A 26,685-nucleotide genomic window follows, 5' to 3' on the forward strand; every position below is an offset into this window, starting at 1 on the left:
TTCCACACAGACTCGTTGTGCGTGACAATGAATGTTCGTGAACATTTTTTTCCCAAAATTTTACACTTTTTAGGACAAAAATATTATATTTAATTACCAATTGCTTAATGCTGCCATGCAATCATCTAACCCATAGGTGGCAGCCATCTCAAGCCAGAGGACGAGAGGACTCTAGCCGCCATGCATATAAAGGATTTATAGTGAAAAACTTTGTTTTTACGGGTTATACTTGTTCTTCTTCTTGCAGATGGTTCAGTAAGGGGGGGTCGTGGGGGTCAGAAAGTTCCGGTGGAAAACAATACACAAAAACACGATAGGAGTGCAAAGTAGAGAAAATGGTGAGCGAGTCACTACTAAATATGAGCAGGTAATAAACAAATGCACGTGACGTAGACTGGAACAGGGATCCGATGAGCTGTGTGTGAGCGTTGCTAATTGTTTTGTTTGTCTATGGGATGAGTGAGAGGAGTTTGGATCCATTTTCTATGGCAAGCAATCCCCTCAATATTTTTGTGTAGGACACCAACGACGGATTTTTTTCAACGTTACTTTCACGGCGATAGAAAGGACGCCAACTCTATCCGCAATGCAGTGAATCTTAACGAGATTTTGAATTTATAAACTACGCCTCGATTCGTTATCCGCTATTGTTTATCCGATTATAACGTGGAAACTTTAAAGTCTCGTCTTAAAACCACATCTTCTTAAGTCGCTTTATTCTACTTCGCTTATCTGTCTCTCTTGACCCCTTTCCTTTATTCTTACGAGGCGCCTTGAGACATTAGTGGAAGGTGCCTTGCAAGTGCATGTCAATTATTAGTATTATTATTGACACGCTATGGACAAGGACGTGAACCAACCGCGGGGGGTAACTTTTTCTTGACACCCCAAGTGTAGCCAGCTCTTCTTGGTTCTTTCGGTAAAGTCACGTAGAAGGGAAATAATAAAATAATAAAAATCAAACATTATAAAATAATATAATATCATAACGATGTTTTATTCTTATTATTTTATTATTAAAAGGAAAATAATAAAATAATAAAAAGAGCACATTGTAAAATAATATTATATAATAATTATTATGTTTTACTTTTATTATTGTATTATTTCCCTTCTACGTGACTTTACCGAAAGAACCAAGAAGATCAATCCCTGCAGTCACGAAAGCTTTAAATCGAAATGTAGCCAGCTCGTCAAAACTCTCAGACGACAGCGAAGGCACGCTATGAAGATTATTATTTTTCACACACAGATGGTCCAGTAAAGGGGAGGCACCGGGGAAGTCATCAAGTGGTAACTGGAAAACAAAATACAAAAAAAACGCGACGCGTGTGCAAAGCAATGTGGAAGCTAAGCAAGTCGCGAAATATAAAATACAGGTAGTCCTCTACATACGATGGAGATGCGTTACGACGACCCCATCGTAAGTCAAAAATAACCGTCGTAACTCGGGGACTATCTGTACATTCTATACGCGGGACGTTGACTTGTTGGGCAGGCTCTGTAAATTGCACTGAACTTTCAGAGACGTGTGGGTTGCTCACTGGAGCAAAGTTAATGTTGACTTTATTAATAAACACGGCGTGCCCGCGAGTATAAATACAGCGGGCGGGCACGCCCTAGGTGCAAACGATCTTGGGGGTTTAAAAAAAAACAAGAGGAGGTTTTACCCCTTCATACTCTTAGTTCTTTCGGTAAAGTCACGTAGGTAAAAAATGAAATGAGAATTAAAAAAATATAACAATAAAATCACGACGTTTCGGAGGCAACACAAGCTTCCATCTTCAGGTGAAACGGTCACAGCAATATATCTGTATCAAGTGAGATATTTTGCTGTGACCGTTTCACCTGAAGACGGAAGCTTGTGTTGCCTCCGAAACGTCGTGATTTTATTGTTTTATTTTTTTTATTTTATTTTTTACCTACGTGACTTTACCGAAAGAACTAAGAGTATGAATCCTTGCAGTCACGAAAGCTTCAAATCTAGAAGTAGGTTTTACCCCTTTTCGGCAACAAAACATCTGTTAGGATATTCAAACGCCAAATAAGATACCTGTTGCAAGGGCTCAAGTCTGCATTGATCACACGCGGTACTCGTGGTGAACATGCAAACCAACACGCCCCGGTAATATATTGCCATTGTCGTTGCGATTGATTGGCCTACTACACCAGATACACGGAAGCCTTCTTCATGTCAGACCAGAGAACGCCAAAAAGAAAACAGTGCAGAGATAATGCCACACGTGTCAGAGCATTCGTAGCTCGGGTTGAGCAGCGATATCATGGGACCCTTTTTGCCAGTTTCAAAGTATGAATAAATAAGGTGTTCCCCTTTCTAGCAATAATGAAACAGGCGTTAAGATCTTCAAACACCAAATAGAGAACTTTTGCAAGGAACCAAGTGGTTGTTTGAAGCAAGCATTTATTTGTTTCACTTATCCGCGTCTTACTGTATGTGATTTATAACCGGAGTAACATCTATCCACGTCAATGCGGGCCCTCTAAATATCCTCGTGTAAATAAATCCAGAGCTGTTGGTTCATCCTTCACCCGTGTTGAGGATCCGTGCCACAAGACTGTCTCCTCTCATCCACACGGTGTTTGACCACCACACTGCAGGTCACAACAACAGACTCGCACTCATTTACTCACCCACTCACTCAGCCACGAACTCACCCACTCAGCCACTCGTCCACTCACTCACTCACTCACCACACTGCAGGTCACAACAACACACTCGCTCAGCCACGAACTCACACACTCGGCCACTCAGCCACTCACTCACCACACTGCAGGTAACAGCAACACACTCGCACTCATTCACTCACCAACTCACTCAGCCACTCACTCACACACTCAGCCACTCATCCACTCACTCACCACACTGCAGATCGCAACAACACACTCACTCTCACACTCACTCACTCAGCCACTCACTCAGCCACGAACTTACACACTCAGCCACTCACTCACCACACTGCAGGTCACAACAACACACTCACTCTCATACTCATTCACTCAGCCACGAACTCACACACTCAGCCACTCATCCACTCACTAGCCACACTGCAGGTAACAGCAACACATCCACTCTCCCACTCATTCACTCACCCACGAACTAATTTGCACACTCACTCAGTCACTCATTCACTCACTCGCCACACTGCAGGTAACAACACATTCACTCTCCCACCCACTCAACTCTCCCACTCAGCCGCTCACCCACTCATTCACTCATTCAATCACTCACTATCCACACTGCAGGTCAAAACAATCCACTCATTCTCTGACTCACTGACCCACTAACTCATTCATATACTCACTCATCAACACACTCACCCGCTCACTCACCCATTCACCTGCTCACCCACTCATCCGCTCGCTCACTCACTCGCTCACTCACCCATTCACCTGCTCACCCACTCATCCGCTCGCTCACTCACCCGCTCACTCACCCATTCACCTGCTCACCCACTCATCCGCTCGCTCACTCACCCGCTCACTCACCCATTCACCTGCTCACCCACTCATCCACTCGCTCACTCACCACACTGCAGTTCACTACACTTCTCTCTCGGTTTTTTTTTCATCACGATGCTTCACTTTGTAATTCCACAAACACTTCTCTCACTAGCGATGCCGAGTGAACGTGTCTCTTGTACGTGTGTCTCCTGTAGACGGTGCGGAGATGGTAAACGTATCTCTTGCGGATGTTGCCGAGCGAACGCGTCCCTTGTAGACGTTGCTGAGATGGTGAACGTCTGTTTCAGATCTTGCCGAGCGAATGCGTCCCTTGTAGACGTTGCTGAGATGGTGAACGTCTGTTTCAGATCTTGCCGAGCGAATGCGTCCCTTGTAGGCGTTGCTGAGATGGTGAACGTGTCTCTTGCGGATGTTGCCGAGTGAACGCGTCGCTTGTAGACGTTGCCGAGATGGTGAACGTCTGTTTCAGATCTTGCCGAGTGAACGCGTCGCTTGTAGGCGTTGCTGAGATGGTGAACGTGTCTGTTTCAGATCTTGCCGAGCGAATGCGTCCCTTGTAGGCGTTGCTGAGATGGTGAACGTGTCTCTTAGTCTCTTGCGGATCTTGCCGAGTGAACGCGTCGCTTGTAGGCGTTGCTGAGATGGTGAACGTGTCTCTTGCGGATCTTGCCGAGTGAACGCGTCGCTTGTAGGCGTTGCTGAGATGGTGAACGTGTCTCTTGCGGATCTTGCCGAGTGAACGCGTCGCTTGTAGGCGTTGCTGAGATGGTGAACGTGTCTCTTGCGGATCTTGCGAAGTGAACGCGTCGCTTGTAGGCGTTGCTGAGATGGTGAACGTGTCTCTTGCGGATCTTGCCGAGTGAACGCGTCGCTTGTAGGCTTTGCTGAGATGGTGAACGTGTCTCTTGCGGATCTTGCCGAGTGAACGCGTCGCTTGTAGGCGTTGCTGAGATGGTGAACGTGTCTCTTGCGGATCTTGCCGAGTGAACGCGTCGCTTGTAGGCGTTGCTGAGATGGTGAACGTGTCTCTTGCGGATCTTGCGAAGTGAACGCGTCGCTTGTAGGCGTTGCTGAGATGGTGAACGTGTCTCTTGCGGATCTTGCCGAGTGAACGCGTCGCTTGTAGGCGTTGCTGAGATGGTGAACGTGTCTCTTGCGGATCTTGCCGAGTGAACGCGTCGCTTGTAGGCGTTGCTGAGATGGTGAACGTGTCTCTTGCGGAGCTTGCGAAGTGAACGCGTCGCTTGTAGGTGTTGTTGAGATGGTGAACGTGTCTCTTGCGGATCTTGCCGAGTGAACGCGTCGCTTGTAGGCGTTGCTGAGATGGTGAACGTGTCTCTTGCGGAGCTTGCGAAGTGAACGCGTCGCTTGTAGGCGTCGCTGAGATGGTGAACGTGTCTCTTGCGGATCTTGCCGAGTGAACGCGTCGCTTGTAGGCGTTGCTGAGATGGTGAACGTGTCTCTTGCGGATCTTGCGAAGTGAACGCGTCGCTTGTAGGCGTTGCTGAGATGGTGAACGTGTCTCTTGCGGATCTTGCCGAGTGAACGCGTCGCTTGTAGGCGTTGCTGAGATGGTGAACGTGTCTCTTGCGGATCTTGCCGAGTGAACGCGTCGCTTGTAGGCGTTGCTGAGATGGTGAACGTGTCTCTTGCGGATCTTGCCGAGTGAACGCGTCGCTTGTAGGCGTTGCTGAGATGGTGAACGTGTCTCTTGCGGATCTTGCGAAGTGAACGCGTCGCTTGTAGGCGTTGCTGAGATGGTGAACGTGTCTCTTGCGGATCTTGCCGAGTGAACGCGTCGCTTGTAGGCGTTGCTGAGATGGTGAACGTGTCTCTTGCGGATCTTGCCGAGTGAACGCGTCGCTTGTAGGCGTTGCTGAGATGGTGAACGTGTCTCTTGCGGATCTTGCCGAGTGAACGCGTCGCTTGTAGGCGTTGCTGAGATGGTGAACGTGTCTCTTGCGGATCTTGCGAAGTGAACGCGTCGCTTGTAGGCGTTGCTGAGATGGTGAACGTGTCTCTTGCGGAGCTTGCGAAGTGAACGCGTCGCTTGTAGGTGTTGTTGAGATGGTGAACGTGTCTCTTGCGGATCTTGCCGAGTGAACGCGTCGCTTGTAGGCGTTGCTGAGATGGTGAACGTGTCTCTTGCGGAGCTTGCGAAGTGAACGCGTCGCTTGTAGGCGTCGCTGAGATGGTGAACGTGTCTCTTGCGGATCTTGCCGAGTGAACGCGTCGCTTGTAGGCGTTGCTGAGATGGTGAACGTGTCTCTTGCGGATCTTGCGAAGTGAACGCGTCGCTTGTAGGCGTTGCTGAGATGGTGAACGTGTCTCTTGCGGATCTTGCCGAGTGAACGCGTCGCTTGTAGGCGTTGCTGAGATGGTGAACGTGTCTCTTGCGGATCTTGCCGAGTGAACGCGTCGCTTGTAGGCGTTGCTGAGATGGTGAACGTGTCTCTTGCGGATCTTGCCGAGTGAACGCGTCGCTTGTAGGCGTTGCTGAGATGGTGAACGTGTCTCTTGCGGATCTTGCGAAGTGAACGCGTCGCTTGTAGGCGTTGCTGAGATGGTGAACGTGTCTCTTGCGGATCTTGCCGAGTGAACGCGTCGCTTGTAGGCGTTGCTGAGATGGTGAACGTGTCTCTTGCGGATCTTGCCGAGTGAACGCGTCGCTTGTAGGCGTTGCTGAGATGGTGAACGTGTCTCTTGCGGATCTTGCCGAGTGAACGCGTCGCTTGTAGGCGTTGCTGAGATGGTGAACGTGTCTCTTGCGGATCTTGCGAAGTGAACGCGTCGCTTGTAGGCGTTGCTGAGATGGTGAACGTGTCTCTTGCGGATCTTGCCGAGTGAACGCATCGCTTGTAGGCGTTGCTGAGATGGTGAACGTGTCTCTTGCGGATCTTGCCGAGTGAACGCGTCGCTTGTAGGCGTTGCTGAGATGGTGAACGTGTCTCTTGCGGAGTTTGCGAAGTGAACGCGTCGCTTGTAGGCGTTGCTGAGATGGTGAACGTGTCTCTTGCGGATCTTGCCGAGTGAACGCGTCGCTTGTAGGCGTTGCTGAGATGGTGAACGTGTCTCTTGCGGAGCTTGCGAAGTGAACGCGTCGCTTGTAGGCGTTGCTGAGATGGTGAACGTGTCTCTTGCGGATCTTGCCGAGTGAACGCGTCCCTTGTAGACGTTGCCGAGATGGTGAACGTCTGTTTCAGATCTTGCCGAGTGAACGCGTCGCTTGTAGGCGTTGCTGAGATGGTGAACGTGTCTCTTGCGGATGTTGCCGAGTGAACGCGTCGCTTGTAGGCGTTGCTGAGATGGTGAACGTGTCTCTTGCGGATGTTGCCGAGTGAACGCGTCGCTTGTAGGCGTTGCTGAGATGGTGAACGTGTCTCTTGCGGATCTTGCCGAGTGAACGCGTCGCTTGTAGGCGTTGCTGAGATGGTGAACGTGTCTCTTGCGGATGTTGCCGAGTGAACGCGTCGCTTGTAGGCGTTGCTGAGATGGTGAACGTGTCTCTCGCAGATGATACTCACCATCTTCCTGAGCCGCGACGAGCGCCGGCTCACTACGGTGCCCGTCGCCACGGAGACAACGTGCCGAGATGTGCTGGAGCGTTGCCGCGGCGCCAGTCGCCACGGTTACACCCTCACCGAGCTCTGGCGCGGATACGGTAAGCGCCGCTTCGGGTTGCGATGCTTGGGTGGACCGCACGATGAGAGATCCACGATCACAGCCTTCTGCACCTTGCGACGTGTTGGGACATCCTGATCTTCATTGCTCATTTCATATTTAACGATAATCTGTTATGATAACCAAAGGAAAATTCTCTCTAATTCTCGTGTGCCTGTAAATAGAAGTTCACGGTTTGCACCTTACTTAGGTCCACACTATCAAAAAGACAGATAGAGATCCCCCGTATAGCCTTGAACAGACTGTTGGGGCAAGTGCTGTTAGCGAGCAACAATGAAGGGCCAGCACTGTGGCACACGAGGGGGTGGGTGGCCAGCACCACGCCCAGCCACCTTTGTCTCCCAGGCGGCGATGTTTACACACCAGGACCGGCTCGGATGATCGTCACCGGTGTTGGCCGTGAGCGGTGTGGCACCCCCCCCCCCCCACTCAAGGCGACCTTTGACCTCCGCTAACGCTCCGTGACCCCTAAAAAAGGACAAAAACCGGCTGGTGGCATGGGAAGAGCAATGTCTCTCAATACCTCAAGAGGGTAGAGACCCCCTTAAACCTTAAAGCCTGGTCTTGAGTGTTGTCGTGTTGCTACTATTATTATCATTACTATGCAACTGACCAAATGGGGACTTTAAATGTCTCAGAAAGACATCAGAAGGATGATCCTGGGAAAACCAGGACAAGGGGGGAACGGGGGGGTGGCATGTGCGGGGCAATCTCAAAATGTCAAGTCCCTGCAAAAAAAAATCAATAAAATCAAGCTATTTTGTCTCGTAAATATCAATAATGTTGGGGTCTTGGGGGTGGCGGGGAGGTTAGGGGGAGGGGAGGGATGATCACCCCCCCAGGTGCCCCCCCCCCCCTCCACCACCGTAGTGGGGTCACCCCAGGGTGACGGCCGTTTGCGCTCGCCGTCCGCAGAGCGCGTGGTGGCGGACGGGGAGAAGATGTACGCGCTGCTGCAGCACTGGGGCAAGGAGGTGGCGGACGTCAAATTCTACCTGCGCTACGACGGGGACGACCCTCCCAGCTCGCCCACCTGGGACACAGGTAGCCGCCGAGACCTCGGGCAACGGAAATTAACCGCGGCGTACCGTACGCTTCCAGTCGACTCGTCACAGAAAAGTGATAGTCATACCCCCCGATTTGACTTTTCCACCCTTTCACGTCATTTCGCAAATATGTCGTCGTTGTGCTATGAACACCACTACTCAATTTGCGTCGCCTCGACCTCACACTTCTGTTTTCTGTGTGCTTCGTTTGTCGTCATTCCCCCGCCGCTCCTCCAATCAGCACGGTTGGCTACGGTACGCCGTGAGAGAAGTTAAACGCGCGTACATGTTTACTGGGTGAATAAAATAGTTTTGAGTTTTTTTTTTAAATGCGGCTCAAGACAACAGGGCGCTAAAACGCAGATATTGACCAAGAAAATGGAGCAAAATAAGAAAAGTGCGCGGGAAGCAATGGAAGAGCTCCGACGTGCGTCAGAGAATGTTCAGCTGCGAGAGGCAACTGCTGCCCTTCCCCTGCATGCTTGCCCGCCTGACCCCGTCACCACTGTCACCACTGTCACCACTGTCACCACTGTCACCACCGCAGAGGTCGCAAACGGGTTTTGATTCCTTACCCGTACCCATACCCGGCCGCACCAGGGTCGCAAACGGGTACCCGTACCCTACCCGATAACTGGCTACCCGTATCCGGCTGGGTATCGGGTATGGTACGGGGATCGGGTACCCGATTGCGACCTCTGGGGATGAAGCCATGTTGCAGGCGCGGGTGGGTTGATTCTAGGAACTTGAATTGTGAGAAGAGACAATACGTTGGGAAATGAGTGACAAACGGTTACTCACCAGTGACTCACGGCCTACCCGTACCCGTACCCGGCCGCACCAGGGTCGCAAACGGCTACCCGTACCCGGTTGCGACCTCTGCACCACCGCCATCGATCCTCCCACAGCTGGTGACCGGCCCAACGCGTCACGATAGGCGCCCGCGAGGCTTCACGCAAAATCAAAGAGCAACAAAAAAAATCCCCAAAAGCTTTCGGTCATTCTTGAGCACCCGTGGGATTCGGGACACGTATGCCGTTGAAATATATTTTTCTATTTTTTTCAACTAAATATCTCGCTGCATTTGACAGAAACACCGCTGCATAGTGAGTAATTATTTTTTTAAAGCTCACATTTCACGCACCAACCCTCCCGCAGAGCATAAGGCAGTGTGGTTGATAAGGGTGAAAAGGTCGTTCTGTACACCCGCCGCTGCTGTGGATGAAGGCGCCCCTCCACAAGCATCTCTCACGGTCCCACAATGCAAAGGGGTCGTCATGTCCCTGCACACGAGACGATCTCATTGCTCCACCCGCATGGGCCGTCGTCCTTTTGGATAATTTCGATTTGGCTGCTGTACATTTCCACAGGATGATAAGCCACTTCGTTGAGCCAACAGTTGTGGCTCGGTGGGCCCTACCTGGCAAAATAAAAAAAATAGTTTCGTTTTATTTTTAGTGATTTTCTTACCTTTCCTACGCTTTGCACTCCTATTGTGTTGTTTTATTGTTTGTTGTTGTAACTTTCTGACCCGCCCCTACTGGACATGTGTGAAAAAAGAGCTTTATAGTTCATCGGATTCTTTCTGCAGTATAAATAAATATTCTCATTCTTTTGGGCTGCCACTCTGTCACCCTCCGATTAGCAATAGTTGGCTACGTACGGTGCAAAAGAAGTTCAAGTTCGAGTGAGCCTCCATCATCGACCCGTCATCCCTACCTAGCGACGTATCCTTCCCTGTACAGTCAACGCCACGTTTCTAATTCTCCTAATCCCTCCGATCTGAGTGGTTCCCCTTCCAGCCTCTGGGCATAACTCAAAAGCAAGCGCCTGTCTTTCCTTCTGAAGGAGAAAGCTGTCGATCGGTGCACAGAACCTGCCTATGACCTGTGTTTTTGAACACGTGTGACAAAGAGTCATCGAGAAATACCTCGTCTGGGAGGATAGCAGTGGAAAACGAGTGATCGATCGAACCTTAAATTGAATTTGAAGAATGTGTGCTCTCGGCATTCCAACATCTACCCTCCCATACGAAAGGAGGGGGGAAGCCAATGGGAGGTGTTGCTTGGTGCACATCTAGGGTCAAAGGTCACGGCGTGCCTTTGGCGACAATGAGCTTGCAGGCTGCGTTAGCGTGAGCCCTACACCCCGATCGTGTATTTGCTCCCTGCCGCTCTCCCTCTCTCGCTCTCTCCCTTCCCCTCCCTTCTTCCTCCCCTCTCCTTCTCCACTTTTCACCTCCCTCTCTCCCGCCCTCTCCCCCGTCTATCGCTGCCCCGCATCGCAGCTGGAGGGGGGGGGTCACGATGATTATGCTCCCAAGTGCCGGTCACTTGGGAGATGCGTGCGCCGGTTTTTTGTGCCTCTGTAGCGGTGGTGAGAATTGAAACGAGCAAATAGATCACGGGCACAACAAAAGTTGTGCAGAAACGCTATAAGCGACGTGCTCCGTCGCCTTTGCATGCACGCGTGTCGAACTTCTTTCGCACCATACGTTGCCCACCGTGCTAAGCGCCTGCCGCACACTAACCCGAGCAAATTACAATTTGTACACTCGCGCTTGCTTGCACATTTCAGTTCCAATTTGCGCTTCGGCGTTCTACAATGAAAGAAGTGGGGCGACGCTGGCAGCAGGGACCCGTTGGCTTGGGCCAGAGCGAGCCGTGCTTTGACAATGCCCCGTGCTTTTATGACTTTCCCGGTTTCCTCCCACACTCCCCCCCCCTCCTATCTCCTCCCTTTTATTTGCCTCCTCAGATCAAGAGAGCCGCCTCAACGGCGTGAACGTGCCCAGCACGACGGACAGGATGGAAAATGGGGTGAGACTCTCATTAGAAAATATTTCTCCGATTGTTTAATTATTTTTTTTGGGGTTGTTGTTGTCGTGTCAAAGGTTTGCATTCTGCAGCAACAAGGGGCTGTTTGTTGGTAATAAAGTCTCTTTCATTTTATTATTATTAATAATATTAAAGGGTAATACACTGGCCCATTCCGGAGATGCATAAAAATTCAAGTCGTGACCTTAAAAAAGGGAACATGCCCATTAAACAGACCGATCGTTCACGATGGTACAGCTGGCAGTACCAACCGGCGTTCACGATGGTACAGCTGGCAGTGCCAACCGGCGTTCACGATGGTACAGCTGGCAGGGCCAAGCGGCGTTCACAATGGTACAGCTGGCAGGGCCAACCGGCGTTCACGATAGTACAGCTGGCAGGGCCAACCGACGTTCATGATGGTACAGCTGGCAGGGCCAAGCGGCGTTCACGATGGTACAGCTGGCAGGGCCAACCGGCGTTCACAATGGTACAGCTGGCAGTGCCAACCGGCGTTCACGATGGTACAGCTGGCAGGGCCAACCGGCGTTCACGATGGTACAGCTGGCAGGGCCAACCGGCGTTCACGATGGTACAGCTGGCAGTGCCAACAGGCGTTCACGATGGTACAGCTGGCAGTGCTAACAGGCGTTCACGATGGTACAGCTGGCAGTGCCAACAGGCGTTCACGATGGTACAGCTGGCAGGGCCAACCGTCGTTCACGATGGTACAGCTGGCAGGGCCAACCGTCGTTCACGATGGTACAGCTGGCAGTGCCAACCGTCGTTCACGATGGTACAGCTGGCAGTGCCAACAGGCGTTCACGATGGTACAGCTGGCAGGGCCAACCGGCGTTCACGATGGTACAGCTGGCAGTGCCAACCGGCGTTCACGATGGTACAGCTGGCAGTGCCAACAGGCGTTCACGATGGTACCGCTGGCAGTGCTAACAGGCGTTCACGATGGTACAGCTGGCAGTGCCAACAGGCGTTCACGATTGTACAGCTGGCAGGGCCAACCGGCGTTCACGATGGTACAGCTGGCAGGGCCAACCGTCGTTCACGATGGTACAGCTGGCAGGGCCAACCGGCGTTCACGATGGTACAGCTGGCAGTGCCAACAGGCGTTCACGATGGTACAGCTGGCAGTGCCAACAGGCGTTCACGATGGTACAGCTGGCAGGGCCAACCGGCGTTCACGATGGTACAGCTGGCAGGGCCAACCGGCGTTCACGATGGTACAGCTGGCAGGGCCAACCGGCGTTCACGATGGTACAGCTGGCTGGGCCAACCGGCGTGCCCAGAGCTGGCCCGGCCAGTGGACAATGTGCAACCACTTGAAACTTTTTCAATGAACAGGGTCAGCTCTCAGAGTGACCTTTGTTTGCCTCCGGTGAGCTTTTTGTTGTTGTAATTTTTGCCCAATTTTCATCTCGATTGTCCCATCGACCTCCCCGTCATGAGATGAAATCATCGATTCCGAAATCTCGCAAGGGCAGCAGCGGGGAGCCCCTTCGTGACCTGTGATCCATACGGTAGAGGGCAGCACTTTTCTACCCGCTGTGCATATGAGAGCGATGCCCAACGGCACTGCAGTCACATCGATATTGTCGATTTGCGGAGCTGGAATTTAGCCCGATTTTAGGGCAGCCCGTGAAAGTTTAAGGTGTTCACTTATTTTTCGTGCTGTCATCCGTGACTGCGCTGAGATCATCAGCTCGCTACACTTGAGAACTCGATTTAATTGCGGGCGTGGCTGAAGCCCGGATTCAAACCCAGCATCTCGGCGGTGCCCGACCTCTGGGCCACCCGGCCAGTCCTCCTCCCCGGTGGGTTTTAATTTTGCGACGCCACTCACAGCCTCATTGAATACCGGGCGCCGGCCTCATAACCGCTCCCTTTGCCTCCCCCAGCTTCCCGCTCATCCTCGGCAGAAGATATTTTAATCACCGACTCCCTAGCCGACGAGGCATCTCCCACGTGCTCGCGCCCTGTCGAAATTTGTATAAATTCTCCGCCGCTCGCCCTGGAGCCAGCTCGTTTGGTCGTTCAGCTCGGGCGCGGTCGTCGATTGCCAACCTCCGTGCACTCCGCTCCCCCCTTGCACTGGAATTCCTCAGCCCGTTCCTCATTGGGGCTCTTTTTGAGATCTCGTTCGGCCGCGCGTCGCGCGTTTGAGACGGATTTTTTTTTTTACATCTGCCGACTGTGTGGATGCTGCTTGGATGCAGCAGAGGATTATTTTCACTTTCAATTCGCTTCAGAGCTCAAACGCTCGAGTTGCTTCCGTGGCGCATGGCGGGTGACGGGCCGACCGGCCGGCACGACTTTTTTGGACGCGACGACGACGAGAAGCCGCCACTTCTGCCGACGGGAGTTGAGGGTCGGCGGTCGAAATGTCGGGGGGGGGCTCGTGGCTACGGTGGCGGGCGGCGGCAATGATCGGCGGGGGGCCCGTGGCACTCGGCCGCCCGCACCACCGCCTAGTTTACCGGCCGAGGAGGGAGCAGCAGAGGGCGGCAAGGGGGGCTGCCCCCCGCAGGCGGACAGGACGAGCGCGGGTTCTCCTGCAGGTCGTGAAAGCATTCACCGGTTGTCACGTTTGATGATGACGACGACGACGATGACAACACAGTCGTCGCTGTGGCTACGGATGGCAACTAAATCGTTTCCGTGTGTTCGGTCGTTGTTGTCGTTACTAATGAGCTAAAGGTTGCAGCCCTGCAATGTCTTGCTCGTTCAACCTTGTGCCACACAGGGACAGCTGTCACCGGGGGGGCCCCTTGGCTAGACGACGGCACGGTTGGCTACGTACGGCGCGAAATAAGTTCAACATGCATACCGACAGGGCATCGGAACGTTTGAAATGAGATGTGTTGGAAGGCGCTCTTGCGTTGCCGGGGCATCGTTTAAGCAAGCGCCAGTATAAATTAAAAAAGCAAATCCTGACATCTGGAGACCCCTCGTGACCCTGACGACCCCCCACCCCACTCCCGTGCAGGTGGGCGGCTCGGGTGTTGAGCTCTCGCTGTCGGAGCTGCAGGAGGTCGCCGAGAGACAGCAGCAGCAAATCGAGGCTCGTCAGCAGCTGCTGGCCAGCAAGGTGAGGGCGGTGGCAACGTCACGTGATGATGAGCGGCGACCAGCTCCGAGCCGAGACTAGCAGCTCGAGCAGCATCGGTAGCACGCGGCCGGGATTGGCGAGAGGCGCCCTGCCGCAATACGGTCTGTACCTTGTCACGAATATTACAGGGTATGGGATGTGTTAAGTAGCACACAGGGTGTGGCGGATGCAATGTTAAATGCTGGTCGCGATGTGGTGCAGCTTGTTATCCGTCGCCAACCGCGGAGGTTACGTTCCTGAAAAACCGCCGAGATTGACAAAACCGCAGTTGGCAGATCTCAGGCCTTATGGGAAATAGCGGGTTCGGGCAACCAGAGCCGCGGTTACACTCGTCAAAACCTAACTATGTTGCCTGTTCCTTCACTAAACAGAAATACAATACACTGACATAATAAAAACACAGTACTCTCAACTAAACTATTTTATTTTATCAGGTAAGGCTCCACTGAGCTATATTGCTGCTTTTCAGAAACGAACTAGCCACATTATAGCCAAATGCAGTGGCTTATCATGTGGAAATTTATCGCAGTAAAATACTCGAAAATGCACGTCGATTCTAAATGTGGAGGGAAAAACCGGAAGACCCGGAGAAAAATCCACGCAACCACGGGGAGAGAGAGAGAGAGACACCACCACAAACTCCAAATATACAGCAGCAGGCATCGGGGTCGGGATCGAACCCACGACCTCCCGCGTACCAGGCGAGGGAGTTGACAATCCCGCCTCCTCCGTGACTCTGCGAGCGGCTCTCTGCGCAGGAGCGGCGGCTGCAGCAGCTGAAGCAGAAGGAGCGGCGGCGGCGGCGCCGCGAGGAGGCGGAGGCCGGCGCCGAGCGTCTGCGTGCGCTGCGGGAGACGCTCGCCGCCCAGGAGGAGCGCGCCGGGCGGCTCCGTTCCACGCGCGCCGAGCTCCACACCAAGCGGCGCGCCAACGAGGACCTCGGTGAGCTACCGCGCGGCGGCGGCGGCGGCGATGTTATCGACGTGTCCTTTTTTTGTAGCCGCCTCCGATCGGCACGCTTGGCTAGGCACGGTGCGAAAGACGTTCGACATACATATGTACACACATAGGCCACGGTGGCGAGATGTTAACTACCTCGTCTGGTGTACAGGAGGTCGTGGGTTCGATCCCAACCCTTGACGCCTGCTGTATATTTGGAGTCTGCGTCTTTCTCTCATCATCATCACTGTGGCTAGGAGATGTTAACTACCTCGCCTGGTATACAGGAGGTCGTGGGTTCGATCCCAACCCTGACTCCTGCTGCTGCTGTATATTTGGAGTTTGCGTGTCCTCATCTCCCCGTGGTCGCGTGGATTTTTCTCCGGGTCCTCCGGTTTTTCCCTTCACATTTAAAATCAACATCACTCGTTTAGAGTATTTGGCTGCTGGAAATTTCCACGTGAGAAGCCACTTCGTTGAGCTTTCATTTGTGGCCAGGTCGCTCCTGAAAAAGAGCTGCATAGGCTCAGTGCACACACACAACACAAGGCTGCTCTAAGAATGGCCACTGCTTCCGCACAGCATCTGGAGATGCAGTTGCCTCTAGTAAATCCCCACATTGTATCATGTTGACTCACACAGAGACTCATGGAATCACTTGGAGCACCACGCACCCACGTACGAACCAATTGGACTCGCACAGAGATTTGTAGACACGCATTGAGAACCGTCCGCCCACATGGGAGCCCGTAGGCTTCGCACGTTGGACTTGACAGCCTTTATATAAGAACAAATAAACACACAAAGTGTTTCTGTGCAACGTCCGGAGATTCGTTCGCGTGCAGAGGCTGTGTTAAATCAACGTTGTGTTGTGTGGCGCATATACCGTGCCGCTTGAATCGTGGATTTGATACAACATTTAAATTGAGCGTAGCCGTGCAATGGTTTTCGCGGCCAAATTAGCGCGATGCTGCCGAGTGGAATATTTTTCTGCTGGCTGTGTGACCCCGAGAGAGAGACTTCAAGAAGAAGAAAAAAAAGCGCGCGACATGACGCTCATCTTCGCGTCGATTGGTCGCCTACCCTTCACGTTTCTTCAACCATGGGACATTGTTAGTGACAGTGAAAAACATTTTAGATATATACACATGAATAAAAAAAAATTACTCGTAAAGGAGCTACTGCTTGAGTGAAAAATGTGAAGACATTTATTTTTTATTTTTTACCAGGTAAGGCCCCACTGAGAGAGCTAATTAGCTCTTTTTTCAGAAGTGACCTGGATATCACAAATGACAGCTCAACGAAGTGGATCATCATTGGGAAATGTGTTGCAGCCAAATACTCTAAACGCACGTTCATTATAAATGTGGAGGGAAAAACCGGAGGACCCGGAGAAAAATCCAGGCGACCACGGGGAGAGAGGCACGCGAACTCCAAATATACAGCAGGCGTCAGGGTCGGGATCGAATCCACGACCTCCTGCATACCAGGCGAGGTAGTTAAATTGAAAAAAAAATAGATGAACACGGCTAGTTGTGAAGGCCAATTGCTGCTTAGAGTATTTGAAGACTAAACTTTCTGTATCGGTAGCACCTGGTATGTTTAAGACTTTTCAATGAGTAGGAATAATAAAAATACTACCACTGATATTTTGTTTAAATTTACTATAAAGTGGCCGGATGGCTCGGGGTTGACAAGATTGAGCTGCGGTGCCACTGAGATCCTGGATCCGAGTCCAGATTTCAACCGTCCAAAATTAAAATCGGTTCGCAAAATGTATGAGTTGACCAATGACTGCACAACAACAAAATCTACAGTGAAAAAATGTCGACTTTTCACTGTAAAAGTGGAATAGTTCAAGCTCCAAGAAGCATAAAAACATTCCCTTTGACTTCCATGCGGTGATTATTTATCTGCAGTGGGGTGAGTAGTGAAGCACGGTGCCCCTCGTGCAAATAAGAGGTCACTTGAAGGGATTTCAGAAGTAGTTCTCCGATGCCTCCTTCAGCGGGCCGTTTCTTAACACAAACGGGGGTGATGGCACTGCACTATGAGAGTTCTGAACGGACACTTTTATCTTGACTTGAAGCCAATAACACATTTGTAAAAAAAAAATGTGAAATGAAATACATTTAACAAATATATTCCGCATTCTCCAGATTATAAGACACTCTGGAAAGATGCCCACCCACAAACTTGTGCCTGGTGTCAATACATTTATACAAATCTGGAGGCCCCCTCAACAACAACAACCGCCATTCACCACTAAGTGGCGGTGACGTCACCACGGCGCTTGTGCCAGGCCATGTGCACATTAAGGCCACGTGAAGTGTCCAACGCCCGCTGACAGGAGGTCATGGGACGACCCAGTTGCCATGGGTTGACTGACTGAGATGACTGGCTGAGATGGAGCCCCAAAGACAAAGATCCCCCGTATAGCCTGAACAGACTGTTGGGACAAGTGCTGTTAGCCAGCACCTATGAAGGCCGGCACAGCACACGAGGGGGTGAGTGGCCAGCACCACGCCCGGCCCACTTTGTCTCCCCAGATGTGCTGTTTACGTACCTCGCCAGGTACTCATTTGAGGCTGAGACGACCTAGAGGAGGCCCAGGACCAGTTCAGATAATCATCACTGATGTTAGCCGTGAGCGGGAATCGAACTCGGGTCGCCGGGTTCGTAGCGCAGCGCGATAACCGCTATGCTACCAGTCCCCACACACACACACACACGTATCATATTATAAGACGCACACCCCAACCTCTGCTTTAAACTAGAGGGATAACAATTGTGTGCGTCTCATAATCAGGAGAACGTGGTGATCATTTATTTCTTCTCCAGCGCTGGAGATCGAGAGAGCGACCGCCAGCTTCCAGGAGAAGCGGAGGGAGCTGGAAGTTGCCATGGCGACCGTCACGGAGCTCAGTCGCCAGTTGGAGGGTCTCCGTGGCGACGGCACCGGGGACGGTTTCCGTGACGACCGGCCCCCCTCCTCCTCCTCCGCTGCCTCCCCCGCGGAACAAGAGCTGCAGCGCTTGTACCTCGACCTGCAGGTGAGCGTGGCCGGCACTCGGACCAACGAAAGAGACCAGCGCCGAGAGCGAGAGGGACGTTGGTTAACACCTCTACGGTTCGTCGTCGTTATTTTTCTTACCTCCTCCCAAAAAAAGTGTCCGACGTTTAAATTAAGGACTTGGTTTTTTTGTTATTGCATTCGTTTTTTTTTGTTCTAGTGCATTTGTCGCGTAGATTTTTCTCCGCGTCCTCCAGTTCCCCCCCCCCCCCCCCAACGTCTATAAATGTATTTGGCTGCTCCTATACATTAGCACGTGATAAGCCACTTCTTCATTTGGCGATTAACTGTGATCGCCAGGTCGCTTCTGAAAAAGAGCTCGATAGCTCAGTTGGGTCTTACCTGGTAAAATAAAATGATTTAGTTTAGTTTATTGTTTTTATTATGTTAGTGTATTTTATTTGTTTAGTGTTTAGTGAAGGAACAGGCAAACATCGTTAGGCTTTGACGAGTGCGAGCACGGCTCTGGCTGCCCTCACCGCGGTTTTGCCAACCACGGCGGTTTTCAGGAACGTAAACCCCGCAGTTGGCGAGAGATAACACGTTCGTACTACATAGCGACCGGTATTACATTGCAATCGCTACACCCTGTATGCTGCTTAACATATCCTATATCTTGTGATATTCATTACAAGCTATGCCACCGCATTGTCGCGGAGTGCTCGTCGCCAATTCCATTCATCCAGTTTACTCCCTCCACCTTGCGACTCAACACCTGCTCCAGATTCAGGGATGCAATTCGGTTCTAAAGCCGATTCCGTTTGAAATCTCTTTCAACGTTGTCTCGGTCGAGTCGAGCGATCCGTGCCATCCGTGCCGTCTTACATTTCTTCTGTGCGATGCACCCCACTGGCCAGAAAGTAAACTTCTGCATCTGCCCTAACCTGCATGTGTAGGTACGTACGTGTACAAAGGTAACACTCCCCCCGGCCCCCCCACTCTCCCCCCAACCCCCACCCCGTCCGTCATCCCCACACAGAGCAAGACGACGATGAACCAGGAGCAGAGCGCGCGTCTGCAAGAGCAGACGGAGCTGCTGGGCCGGCGCACGAAGGAGCTCGCCGCGCTGGAGCGCCAGCTGCAGGACATGCGTGGGCGCCTGCGCAGCAAGAAGGAGGAGGCACAGCGCGAGGGGCCGCCCCCCCACGGAGTGCGTGAACTACCCCCCCATCCCCCCCCACCCCCCCCCACCCCCGTAAATAAATAACCCTTCATGCGTAGTGGCGGCCTTAATAGGTGCTTGCCAACGGTACTTGCGTGCCTCCACTACAGTCCTGTATGGCTTGCAACACACGTCCAGACGTTCTCTCTATCAAATCGGTTTAGACCGGTTTAAACCGGTTAGAACCGGTACAGGCAGTCCTCGACATACAAACACCTGCACTTAGGAACACACGCACTTATGAACCAGCTTCCATGAAATGTGATGTTTTTTTTATATTGGCTTAAAACGCAAATTCCCACACGCATGTGTGCGTGCATGAAAGTGGGTGAGTGCGTGAAAGTGAGAGCGTGGGTAGAGAGGTGCCCTGAGAGAGGCCGATGCAGTGCCCTCTGGGCCAAACTGCAACAGGACAGTGCTGGCCGTGTTTTTTTTTAGATAGTACCTGTCCGTGATTGGACAGAGTCCATGACGTGTGTAGATTAATTCAAAATTTCAACCCCAACGACTGCATCCCCAGCGTACATCAACGACGTTGACACTCTTAGCCCGTAGCTATGAAGCTGTCAAACAACTTTTGAGGAAATGGGCTATCACTTCCTCGGTCAAAAAGGCACCAACTGAAGGGCCTTGGTGACGACCATTTTTCAGTTGAACGCGTAGTTAGATCGCGTAATTATATAGAAGTGCCGTTAAACCCGCCACCACCCGACACAGCCAATTAGTAAGGTTTGTCACGTGAACAGAACGTGCCAATTCATTACAAGCACAGCACGCCGGTGTGTTGGAGAGCAAGACGACGATGAATCTGGAGCAGATCCTGCGTCTCGTACAACGCCGGTGTGCTGAACTAGTCACGAATTGCCACGTTCTGTTTACTTGACAAACCTTATTACGTCGGGTGGTGGCGGGTTTAACGGCACTTCTATATATTTACGCGATCTAACCCAACAAAACTGCATTGTGGACGACCGCTATCGCGAGGCGTGATTGAAAAGTGTCGTGGGCCAAACCGCCGCGGGGAAACTCTCTCGCCCCCCCCCCCCCCCATCTCCGCACGCGTGCAGGTCAACGGCTCGTCATCGGAAGCACGGGGGGTGGTGGCGGCGCCGCCATTGACGCACCCCGGGGCGCGGCCGACGAACTCGCTCCCCACTCTGCCATCGTCGTCGTCGTCGTCATCGTCGCACAGAGGCGGAGCGGACGAAGCGCTCGTACGTTGATGGTTGTTTACACGTGCATTTTTTTTCAACATGTGTTAAGATGTTAAAACAACTGTTTTATTGCCCGAAAGGGTAAAAACCCTATTCTTATATTTTGATACTGGCAAGCAAGGTCCCATATTGTAGCTGCTCACCACGAACTATGAATGCCCTGACAGTGGCATTGTCTTTGTGCTGTTCGCCTTTTGGCGTCCTCTGGTCTAACACTTTGATACTAAGCTCTAAAGCAAGCTGTCTCTGGTGTGGACCAATCAGTTTCAAGGACAATGCCACATGATCAAAGCATGTTTTTTGTTTGCATGTTCACCACAAGTACGTGTGGTTAATGCAGTGAGGATTCCTTGCAAAATGTTTCTGTTTGGTTTTTTAACATCCTAACACCTGTTTAATTGCCATAAAGGGTAAAACCTATTGTTATATGTGTATACATATTTTAACGTACATTTTTGTAATCGTGCTCCGACTTAAAACTCAACTAAGATATTTTGTATTTGACCAGGTAAGGCCCACTGAGCTATATAGCTATTGTTCAGAAGTGACCTGGTCACAAATGATAGCTCAAAGAAGTGGCTTATCATGTGGAAATTTATAGCAGCCAAATACGCTAAACGCATATTCATTCTTAATGAATGTGGAGGGAAAAACCCGGAGGACCCGGAGAAAAATCTATGCGACCACGGGCAGAACGTTCAAACTCCAAATATAAAGGTATCAGGGTCAAGATCGAACCCACGACCCCCTCTATACCAGGCGAGGTAGTTAACATCTCTCCACCGTGGCACTCCTTGGATGGGTGACCACCAGCATACACCAGGTATTGTATTCGTGGGAATTGGGGGGTGCCAGGAGATGACATTACCGCAGCAGTAATTTAAATCCGTGGTGGTGATTTAACAAAATGGAATCCGTCTGTTCACGACCGTGAGTGTTGATGTTGATATGGCACGCATTCTAAGCTAGTCGGTGGTCACAGTTGTTTTGTAACGTGTCCCTGAGCGCACAGTGCTTTAGTCATATTTTTCTCTCTCTAAACAGCTAGGCTCCAGGAAAGACGCGGGAGACAAGATACCACCCGTCGTCCCGTCAAAACTGAAGCTCGCCCCATCCCCAAGCGATCCTGACCGATCCTTGTCAACTCCCTACACGCACCCCAAAATCCCGGAGCTCAAGCCCAGCACCTTTCCACCTCCCCATCCTTTGATACCGCCACCTACTCTCCCGACGCCTGTTGCCCCACCACTGCCTCCCCTGGCCACGTCCAAATTGGCACCGCCTTCCAAAATCTTCACCGCCCCATCGCAGCCTTCTCAGGTGGCCACGTCTGTCCTGCCACACCCTTCTAAGATTCCCATCGCTCCGTCGCAGCCGTCCCAGGCCACATCGGTCTCGTCACAACCGTCGAAGATTCCCACAGCCCCATCGCAGCCATCCCAGGTCATTTCTGTTCTGCCACAGCCATCCAAAATCCCCATCGCTCCACTGCCGGCCACCGAATTCGCATCCTCTCTGCCGCAGCCATCGCAGCCCCAGGGCAACGTGGTGTCTCGCAACGGCCTGCCCACCTTGATTTACGTCACAGGCTCTACCAGGCCCGCACGGGATGCCGAGCAGGAGCCGCTGAAGAAGCCGGGCGCGAACGGTGCGGCGGTGCTGGTGAACGCCGGGGCGTCGGCGCCGCCTTCGAAAATTCCGCTGGCCGTGAAGGTGACCCCCGTGCCGAGCGACGTGGCAAGCTCGCCCCTGTCTCCCGTCGCCACCACAACCGGCGCCATCACCGCTCCGGAGCCCAGCGCTTCCCTGTCCACCGCAAAAGCGTCCGCCGAACCGTCGTCGACGGCGCCCCGGCCTAACCCCTCCGCCGACGGGCACACGCCGGGGAAGTACCCGTCGGTCCCCGCGGGATTGAGATTCGCGGGGACCAGCGGTGGCGGAGGAGGCGGGGTCGGCACGCTGGCGCCACGGCCGCCCACGCTGAAGACGCCGTTGGTGCCGAGCCCCGGCACGGTGTTCTCGGTGTACGCGCGGCCCTCGCCGGGGAGCCCCAACTTCCGGCAGGCCGTGCACCAGAGGGCGGTGCAGGCGGAGACGACGCAGCGAGGTCACGGAGTCCGGCCCGTGCCATTCCCTGCCGGTACGCCACCCGCCGTAGAAATACGCCGATGTATATTTATTGACCGGCCATCCTTGTCGGGTACAATGAGCGACGCATTCGATGCACGGTGCAGTGCGCAGCGGCGAATGTACTTGCCATCAACCTAACGAATGAACTTCCTGGCCACGGCTGACAAATACAAATAGTGGAGTGATATCTGAACCGTTTCTGGGAATCGCCCCCTTCACCATTCCACACTGACCGGTGCGGTGAAGTATGGTCAAAGTTCTAGATTTGAAGCTTTCGTGACTGCAAGGATTCATACTCTTGGATCTTTCGGTAAGGTCACGTAGGTAAAAAATGAAATTAAAATTTATAAAAATTAAAAATTAAAAAATTCAAAATCACGACGTTTCACTTGATGCAGCAAATCTGTCTGTGACGGTCCCACCTGATGACGGAGACTTGTGTTGCCTCCGAAATGTCGTGATTTTTTATTTTTTATTATTTTATTATTAATTTTAATTTCATTTTTTACCTACGTGACTTTACCGAAAGAACTAAGAGTATGGTCAAAGTACCTGTTTGACCGACACTGCATGGGTTTTCTTCATCCAGCAGTTGATTGACAAAGAGCTGATTAAGTGCTTTTACGCTTTCCAACGAAGGCCGAGAGCCTCGATGCATTTGCGCTGTCCGTGTGTAATGGGGGGTGGGGAACCGTAACTCTTTTAAAGATGATCCGATGTGAATTGACATTTCTTGTCGCTATCAGCGATTCATCCTTGAGAAATCCGGACATATTGATCCAATGGGTTATTGCCCAACACTTGGCAATAACAAAAAAACAAAACGGTGCTGAAAGTTTTCAACCGGGCTGAGCAAGGTAATGACGTCACGCGTGACGCGCCGCGTGATATTACGTCGTCGTGCTGATTGAAAAGTCACGTGATGGCAACATTAAATGCAAAACCAGGTTGGTGGGAAAACATTGCGGAGTTTTGAATGGTAGTTAAGGGCTGAGAACCGTCCAAGATGCAGCATGGTTAGTGGTAATTAGCGAGAATCGTTGCTTTGTAATTGTGGCTGTCTGGGCGGCCTGGGGGGGGGGGGGCTGGTTCTGCGACGAAGCCGGCACAGCTGAAAATTCTGGGTTTGAATCCGGGTTTCAGACGCCCGTGGTTAAACCGCATTCTCTAGTGTGGTGACCATGTTGTATGTTAAAATAAAAATCACGACGTTTCGGAGGCAACACATTTATTTTATTTTACTTTTATTAATTTAATTTTTTACCTACGTGACTTTACCGAAAAAAACCTAAGAATATGAATCCTTGCAGTCACGAAAGCTTCAAATCCAGAATGTTGTTTGTTGCCAGGTAAGGCCCACTGAGCTGTATAGCTCTTTTTCAGAAGCGACCTGGCACACAAATGATAGCTCAACGAAGTGGCTTATCACGTGGGCATTTATAGCAGCCAAATGCTCCAAACGCGTGTTTCCAAATGTGGAGGGGAAAACCGGAGGACCCGGAGAAAAATCCACACGAGCACAGGGAGAACACGCAAGCTCCAAATATGCAGGCTTCAGGGTCGGGATTGAACCCACGACCTCCTGCTTATCCAGGCGACGGAGATAACCTCTCGCCAAAGTATCAGCTCAGTCGCCAATGGCTGCACACAAAAAATAAAAATCCTGTCAAATAAAATTTAATTTGTCACTCCACTTTTGATACAATCTGGCTCTATGCCTTGGATTTTAATCTGGGCTTCAGCCACCTGTAATTAAACCAGGTTCTCAAGTGTGGTGAGTTTTATGGTCTTAGCGTTGTTGCCAATGACTGCGCAAAAAAAAAGCCACGTGGAATTTTACTTGATTAAAAAAGGGTGAAGGCCAGCTCTGGGAATTAAAATGTAGCTTTTGAGAGGTGCCCCTTATGCGGATAAAGAAGCCATTTGAGGAGACTTCAGATGTAGTTCTGTAAAGTCATCTGGGGACATTCTACGTGGCCCATCTGAAACGGCGACGGTGAATGATAGAAATGGGCAACGTCGTAACATGCGGCCCACGGCTTGAGATGTAGACTCCCAAGGAGATTCATAGACTCGTAGGGACACCCAAAGACTTGCATGGACACCCACAGATTCAAACGCACCCATAGACTCGTAGGGACACCCAAAGACTTGCATGGACACCCACAGATTCAAACGCACCCATAGACTCGTAGGGACACCCAAAGACTTGCATGGACACCCACAGATTCAAACGCACCCATAGACTCGTAGGGACACCCAAAGACTTGCATGGACACCCACAGATTCAAACGCACCCATAGACTCGTAGGGACACCCAAAGACTTGCATGCACACCCACAGATTCAAACGCACCCATAGACTCGTAGGGAAACCCAAAGACTTGCATGGACACCCACAGATTCAAACGCACCCATAGACTCGTAGGGACACCCAAATACTTGCATGGACACCCACAGATTCAAACGCACCCATAGACTCGTAGGGACACCCAAAGACTTGCATGGACACCCACAGATTCAAACGCACCCATAGACTCGTAGGGACACCCAAAGACTTGCATGGACACCCACAGATTCAAACGCACCCATAGACTCGTAGGGACACCCAAAGACTTGCATGGACACCCACAGATTCAAACGCACCCATAGACTCGTAGGGACACCCAAAGACTTGCATGGACACCCACAGATTCAAACGCACCCATAGACTCGTAGGGACACCCAAAGACTTGCATGGACACCCACAGATTCAAACGCACCCATAGACTCGTAGGGACACCCAAAGACTTGCATGGACACCCACAGATTCAAACGCACCCATAGACTCGTAGGGACACCCAAAGACTTGCATGGACACCCACAGATTCAAACGCACCCATAGACTCGTAGGGACACCCAAAGACTTGCATGGACACCCACAGATTCAAACGCACCCATAGACTCGTAGGGACACCCAAAGACTTGCATGGACACCCACAGATTCAAACGCACCCATAGACTCGTAGGGACACCCAAAGACTTGCATGGACACCCACAGATTCAAGCGCACCCATAGACTCGTAGGGACACCCAAAGACTTGCATGCACACCCACAGATTCAAACGCACCCATAGACTCGTAGGGACACCCAAAGACTTGCATGGACACCCACAGATTCAAACGCACCCATAGACTCGTAGGGACACCCAAAGACTTGAATGGACACCCACAGATTCAAACGCACCCATAGACTCGTAGGGACACCCAAAGACTTGCATGGACACCCACAGATTCAAACGCACCCATAGACTCGTAGGGACACCCAAAGACTTGCATGGACACCCACAGATTCAAACACACCCATAGACTCGTAGGGACACCCAAAGACTTGCATGGACACCCACAGATTCAAACGCACCCATAGACTCGTAGGGACACCCAAAGACTTGCATGGACACCCACAGATTCAAACGCACCCATAGACTGGTGGATGAGGTTGGTGGCTGCAGTTGTACCGTGGTGGGTGGGGGGCAGGGGAGGCGGTGGGGGGGGGAGGATGTGCTTATTAATTTTCCATGAATGATGAATCACCATGGTGAAATGTTAACCACCTCGCCTGGTATGCAGGAGGTCGTAGGTTCGATCCCGATGTTCTCCCTGTTGTCGCGTAGATTTTCTCCGGATCTTTCGGATTCTCCCTCCACATTTATAATCATGTGTTTAGAGTATTTGGCTTCTATAAATGTATAAATGTTAAAGCCACTTTGTTGAGCTATCATTCGTGTCCAGGTCGCTTCTGTTAAAGATCGATATAGCTCAGTGGGGCCTTACCTGGTAAGATAAAAAATAGTTAAAACAGTAAATTGTATATTTTGCTCGTGGCTGCTTGTGTCCTCACAGTTCACGTGAAGCCGTTGGTGCCTCCCGCTAAGACCGAGGAGGCCCCGAAGCTCAGCCTGGAGCATCCGGATGGCCTCGCTCTGAGTCGTGGGGGGGCCCTGCCGGACAGACCCCATCCAGCAGCCGCCCTCGTCGA

At 51.7% G+C, this 26,685-nt stretch overlaps 1 protein-coding gene across 1 annotated transcript in view; it reads left to right on the top strand.

Annotated features, from left to right (window-relative positions):
• The window catches only part of LOC144941622 (apoptosis-stimulating of p53 protein 1-like), a 60,093-nt gene that overhangs the window by 25,005 nt on the left and 8,403 nt on the right, over window positions 1-26,685 (top strand). Inside the window, exons 2-11 of the mRNA XM_078867941.1 lie at window positions 6,997-7,144; window positions 8,080-8,208; window positions 10,968-11,029; window positions 14,028-14,129; window positions 14,909-15,092; window positions 17,931-18,142; window positions 19,142-19,312; window positions 20,392-20,538; window positions 21,583-22,678; window positions 26,550-26,680. Coding sequence (XP_078724067.1) covers window positions 6,997-7,144; window positions 8,080-8,208; window positions 10,968-11,029; window positions 14,028-14,129; window positions 14,909-15,092; window positions 17,931-18,142; window positions 19,142-19,312; window positions 20,392-20,538; window positions 21,583-22,678; window positions 26,550-26,680 — 2,382 coding nt within the window. The remainder of the gene's footprint in view (window positions 1-6,996; window positions 7,145-8,079; window positions 8,209-10,967; window positions 11,030-14,027; window positions 14,130-14,908; window positions 15,093-17,930; window positions 18,143-19,141; window positions 19,313-20,391; window positions 20,539-21,582; window positions 22,679-26,549; window positions 26,681-26,685) is intronic.

This window comes from Lampetra fluviatilis, chromosome 25, assembly GCF_964198595.1.
Source record: "Lampetra fluviatilis chromosome 25, kcLamFluv1.1, whole genome shotgun sequence".
Lineage (NCBI taxonomy): Eukaryota > Metazoa > Chordata > Hyperoartia > Petromyzontiformes > Petromyzontidae > Lampetra > Lampetra fluviatilis.